The sequence below is a fragment of the Propithecus coquereli genome, unplaced genomic scaffold (assembly GCF_000956105.1).
Source record: "Propithecus coquereli isolate 6110/MARCELLA unplaced genomic scaffold, Pcoq_1.0 Scaffold10, whole genome shotgun sequence".
Taxonomy (NCBI): Eukaryota; Metazoa; Chordata; class Mammalia; order Primates; family Indriidae; genus Propithecus; species Propithecus coquereli.
Window position 1 is genome coordinate 10,616,167 of NW_012133858.1, and position 5,645 is coordinate 10,621,811.

Sequence of the window (5,645 nt, forward strand, 5' to 3'; positions counted from 1 at the left end):
AGTGCTAGGATTACAGGTGTGAGCCACCCCGCCCGGTCTCAAAGCCCTAAGCAATTTATATAAAGGTCCAATACTTATAATAACCTAGTTAATAGTTGATACAATATTCACAGAGCAAATAATAAGAGACTTTCATGCTGTCCTGATAAGACTTAGCTTAGCAGCAAACACTACCAGCGATTGTTGTCAGTGCCCAGATACTCAGTTTCCAAGGTGGGATGGGGTAGGAAACAAATCCCAACTTATCTGTATAATGTTAACACTCTTACTTGTTTCATATGATGACAATCACAAAATTGATTTTATAAATCATAAAATAGATTACAAATAGAAAGAACTTTGAACTGAGCCATAATATACCAATCTTCATCTCTCCTAAGAAAGTATTCTAAAACTGTAGTCTATTTCAATAAGCAGATTAGACACATTACTAAAACTTACACTGGAATCTACATAGATTTCATTTAAGTTGACACCATATTTAAATATCTATTAAAAAAATCCCCTGAAATTAAACTTTCTACAGAATCAAAAGAATTTCATGAAGGTCATAATAGGCATATTTAAACACCACACAGTTCTAAGTGTAGGTAAATACTGTAAATAAGGAATCAAGGTGGACTGATGAGCTGCATATTTTATTAAAATTGCCCATGAAGTAACTCAGTCTTTTCAACATCTTCAGAGATCATGTTTTCAAAAGACTTGTTTTCTCTAAAGTACTTTCACACGACTCTGATCCATTATCAGTTATAAAAACGAAATTACACCTTTCATTTTTTTCCTTTTATGTGAAAACAATCTCAGACTTACAGAAAAATTTCAAGAACACTACAAAGAACATATTTTTCCTGAAACATTTACTGTCATTATGCCTTATCATCCCCAAATATTATATTGTGTAGTAGCTAGGAATAAGGATATTTGCCTAAATAATTCCAATTTAACAATCAAAATTTAACAATTGACATTGATGCATAACCACCATGGAATCCTCAGATACATTAAAGTTTCAATGATTGTCCTATTTACGTCCTTTAGAACAAAAAGATCCAATCCAGGATCATACATTGCACTTAGTTTTCCTGTCCTTTAGCGTCTTTCAACTGAACAGTTCCTCAATCTTTGCTTGTCTTTCATGATCTTGATATATTTGAAGATTACAGATTATAAGATTATTTTGCAGACTGTGCCTTAATTTGGGTTTGTCTGATGTATTGTTATGACTGGATTTGAGTTATATATCTTTGGTAATATGTTCTAGAAGTGAAGCTGTGTTCTTCTCATTCCATTTTATAAGATGGCACATAGGTTTGATTTGACCATTCCTGATAATACTAATGCTGAACACTTGATTAAAGTGATGATTGCCAGGCTTTGCCACTGTGAAGTTACTCTTTTCCCTCTTTTAATTAATAAGTATTTTCTGTGGATTTTTTTTTTGTGATTATACAAACATCCTTTTTTGTATCACTAATTTTATTCACTTATATATATAATAACCAATTCAGGGATTCCTATTTCATTCAATGAGTTGCAATTTGTTATGGTCATTGTTTTAATGTCCAAATTGTCCCAGGTTTGGTCAGCTGGAACCTCCTCAAAAAGGCTTCTGGATCCTGTTAACATCTCCTCATCATCCTTCAAGCACTCCCTTCCTTTCTATACCCTAAGATGTCCCAGGCTCATCCTGTCCTTTCCCTGTTCCAGATGTGGAATCCACCATTTTTCCAAAGAGTCCTAGTTTCTATGTATGACTCCTCTTCCCGTGAGCCTCCTGAGACAAAGAGAGGTAGACACCTTTTTTCATTTCTTTGAGTTAGTTCCTCCTAACTCTGGCTTCATGGCTTCACTTCAGTAATGAACATGGTTGCTGTATCTTCTCTAGAATGTGAGGGAACAATGTACTACTTCTTATGTATTCATCTTAAAGGACAATCAGTTAGTGAAATCTCCAAAGTAATAAAATGATTTAAAATTGGGCAAGTTTAAAACTGGCAAAAAATATGAATGTATCTGGATGTATCAAAATTTTAACAATTTATACAATACTCTGTACTATTTTGAAATTGTAGTAAAGCCTGATCGTTCCCTTTCTCCAAACTCTATTAACCAACAAACTACAGTCTAATTGAATAGGCTATACTAGAAACTTTGATTGATCTGTTTAATACATTAGTAACTGTTAAATTTTGAAAGTTTTCTGGGTGAAAGTATCTACGACCATATTCCCAAGTGTTAGACCAAAGACAAACAGTAAAGAAAAGGCACTCTGAAGACTCTTTTTCAAATAATGGACAAAGTCATGGCTCACCTCCTTTAGTATGATTGGTGAAGCTCAGTCACTGGTAAAATCCTTGCTTCCAAGGACATCATTTGGTACTTAAACTACCAAAATTTTATATGCACAAAAGTAGTAAATCATTTCAAGGTAGTCATATAACTACTTTCTCAGGAAAACCAACAGTAGAACATAAGACTTGGCTTGACAGTGTACACATCTGACTTAGTAATACGCTTTCTTTAAATAATCAAATTGGGAGTGCAGAATGATGGGGTTACACAGGCTTTATTATAAAGTATGACAAAAGACACTTATTTTTCAATCACTTAAAAATGAATATGCCGGTAAAATTCATTGAAGTATTTCACTGTCTGATAATCGTACCCTGAGCGTTACAAAAAAAAATTTATATACACTGTGACAGTGACATGCCTCTTGTAACAGTACTAATTTAGCAAGAGATAATAAACTGGGGACTTCCAAATGGTTTTTGAAGTAATTCTCCTAACAATCCTGTGAAATAACCATTAAAGCAGTCATTTTACAAACAAAGCAGCTAAGGCTTGGGAGATTCCCTGCCTGAGATAACACAGCTAGTCAATGACAGTTGAGATACGAGCACAGACCTTGTACTTTAGCATAAACTTAACTATACTGCCAAAGTGGTATTAAAAAGCTAAAGTAAAAGTGACAGAAGATGAAAAGTTAAAATGAGATATGTTTTTAAAAAAGAGTATTTAAAGACAGGAGGTAAAGGAAAAGAGAAAGCAATGAAGAGCTCAGATAATGAGGGCGAGAACAAAATCACAAGGGGAGGATGACGAGAGGAGAGCACACTGCTCAGGCACAGGCATAAAACAGAACCCTGCCTGCTTTCTCTGGGATAGTCTAGTGATTGTATTGTAGTAATACAAATTCAGCAAAGAAACTGCTTTCAAATTTTATTAATAAGAACTTCTTTCTATGTAGTATCTGCTTTCTTTTAGATATCAGAAAACCTAAAAAATTGCAAATTTAAGTACACATTGAAAGAAAAAACACTTTGTTTCATGAACCTGAAATAAAGGAAACACAAGTGTAAGAAATAAGGCTCAAACAGAAGCACCAACAACCAGTATTTTTATTTTTATTTAATGATATTAATGTTTCACCGATTTCCTTGGGTTTTCAAAATCTAAGTAAATCTTAATGTGCAATCCAATCTTAAAGGTAGGAACCCGCCAGCATTCAAGAAGGAACCAAATATCCCCCCAAACAAAGTGACAAAGTGATTAGTAAGGCCAAGCTAGGCAGAGGTTGGCAGTGGGGGGACAGTGGCCTACTGTAGGTGTTACTGCATGAGCAGGGTTAAGAGGAGGTTCACAAGAGAGTATGGATAGCCTGGCCCAGTAATGAGGAGAGTACCTGTTTAAGAGAAGCCTGGAGCAGGGTGTAGGAGCACAAGCAGGATGAAGAGGGTGTCTCCATAAAAGCGTGACCTGGCTTCAGGTGAGGAAGGAATCTGTGTGTGTGTGGGCGGGAGGCAGGAAATAAAGGGTGGGAAGGATGAGACGGGGAGAGGCCTGGCACAAAGTGTTAGAGCACGAGCTTAGTCAAAAGGACTTCCTAAAGAAGAGCAAACTGGCATGGGATGCTAAAGCCTAGACGAGGTAAAAAGGGTGTCAAAGCAGGGTGAAGCTCTGTGATGGTGGCCCGGAATGGGGTGATAAAGAGTCAAACTGGGTTAAAAGAATATTTTTGCAATGAAGGGGATGCACCTTCATTCAAGTCTAGTCGCATACAGGAGGACTGATCAAAATAAGCAAACACATTAAGGATACTAGGAACCAGGTTTGTCACTGTCAGAAAAGAGAGTTACAAATAAGGAAAGGGAGCCCACGAGAACAAACTTTGCAGAATTGGATTAAAACTGGAAGTATCAGCGTCAACTCATGGTTTTCAACATACACACATACATATGATTAGGAATTCATATGTCAATGTGTGTATTTGTATTAATATCTGCCCACAGGCACATACGCAACATTTATTCCCTAGCTCTTTCCACTGAGAAGGCCTGGGAACAGCAATATCCCAGTAACAATGACCATATCTAGTTTCCAGATCTTGATTTCTAAATACTGTTCTCCAAAAAAAGGAAGCTGGGTCAGGCAGTGAGCCTGGAACATCCTGTTATATGGAAGGACAATATTGGGACAAAGTGTGAAACATGAATGGGGTCTGAGAATTAAATATAGTAATGTATCAGTGTTAACATCCTGATTTCAGTGTTTGCATTATGGTTGCTAGGAGAAAATCCTTGTTTCTAACAAATACACACTAAAGTACTTCGATGTGATGGTACTTCAGGTCAGCAACTTACTCTCCAACAGTTCATAGAAGAAAAAAGTTACTCGAAGATACTTGTAACTTGCCTGTAAGTTTGAGATTAAATGGATGAACACATAAATGGAAATGGGAAAGGCAAACAGGCAGTAAGGCAGAGGGCAGGAAGAACTACTTACTGAGGTCTTCGGCCAGCTGAACTCGTTTACCAGTAAGCAATTTAACCTTCTTCTGGCTGTCTTCAGCAAAATCTTCCAATACTTCTTTAACGTTTTTCTCTAATCGCCTAACTGTTCAAAGCAAATGAAAAAACCTGAGGAGCATTGTTTTTATGAATGCATAAGGATGATAAAATTTATCTATATATGGAGAGTAAGTTTGTATTTTTTCTCATAATGTTAGATCTGTTTCTAGGTTTATACTTCTTACAGTTATAAAGAGAATTTCTACAGTTATACAGTACTTTTATCAGCATGAAACTGATATATATTCTCAGAAAATGTCATATTCTTAAGCTAGAACACTTTAATGGAAGTGCAGATTTCCCAAAAAACTAAGTGATGCTTAGAAGTCCATTCCTAACAGAGTTTTTGTGCAATGAAGATACACTCCTGGTATGTTTTATCTCTCATCTTTTTCAATTATGTTTATTTTCATTAATATTTTAAAGACAAATTATAATTTTCAGTTTTTCTAATAAGTCTATTTTTAGGGAAGTATTCTGGCATCTTTCTGTTAAAAATGGATGTTATTACTATTATCATTATTTTTAAGAGACAGAGTCTATGTCATGCAGGCTGGAGTGCAGTGGTACAATCATAGCTCACTGCAACCTCAAATTCCTGGGCTCAAGCAACTATTATTTTTTAATGTCAAAATTAGAAAGCAGTCCCTATGTGGCTTACCTTCAGTGTTTGTAAGTTGCTGCCTTAACGTATTTGCAGTGATAGCAAGCATACGCTGTATTCGCCAAAACAAGACCACATCATTGCATTCCAACTGAAATATTAAGATGCAAATTTAAAAATGAAAACCA

The 5,645-nt window shown here is 35.7% G+C and overlaps 1 protein-coding gene across 1 annotated transcript in view; it reads right to left on the bottom strand.

Annotated features, from left to right (window-relative positions):
• Positions 1 to 5,645, bottom strand: part of OPA1 (optic atrophy 1 (autosomal dominant)) — a 106,732-nt gene that overhangs the window by 22,065 nt on the left and 79,022 nt on the right. Inside the window, exons 28-29 of the mRNA XM_012642074.1 lie at positions 5,515 to 5,608; positions 4,789 to 4,899 (exon numbers count right to left, since the gene is read on the bottom strand). Coding sequence (XP_012497528.1) covers positions 4,789 to 4,899; positions 5,515 to 5,608 — 205 coding nt within the window. The remainder of the gene's footprint in view (positions 1 to 4,788; positions 4,900 to 5,514; positions 5,609 to 5,645) is intronic.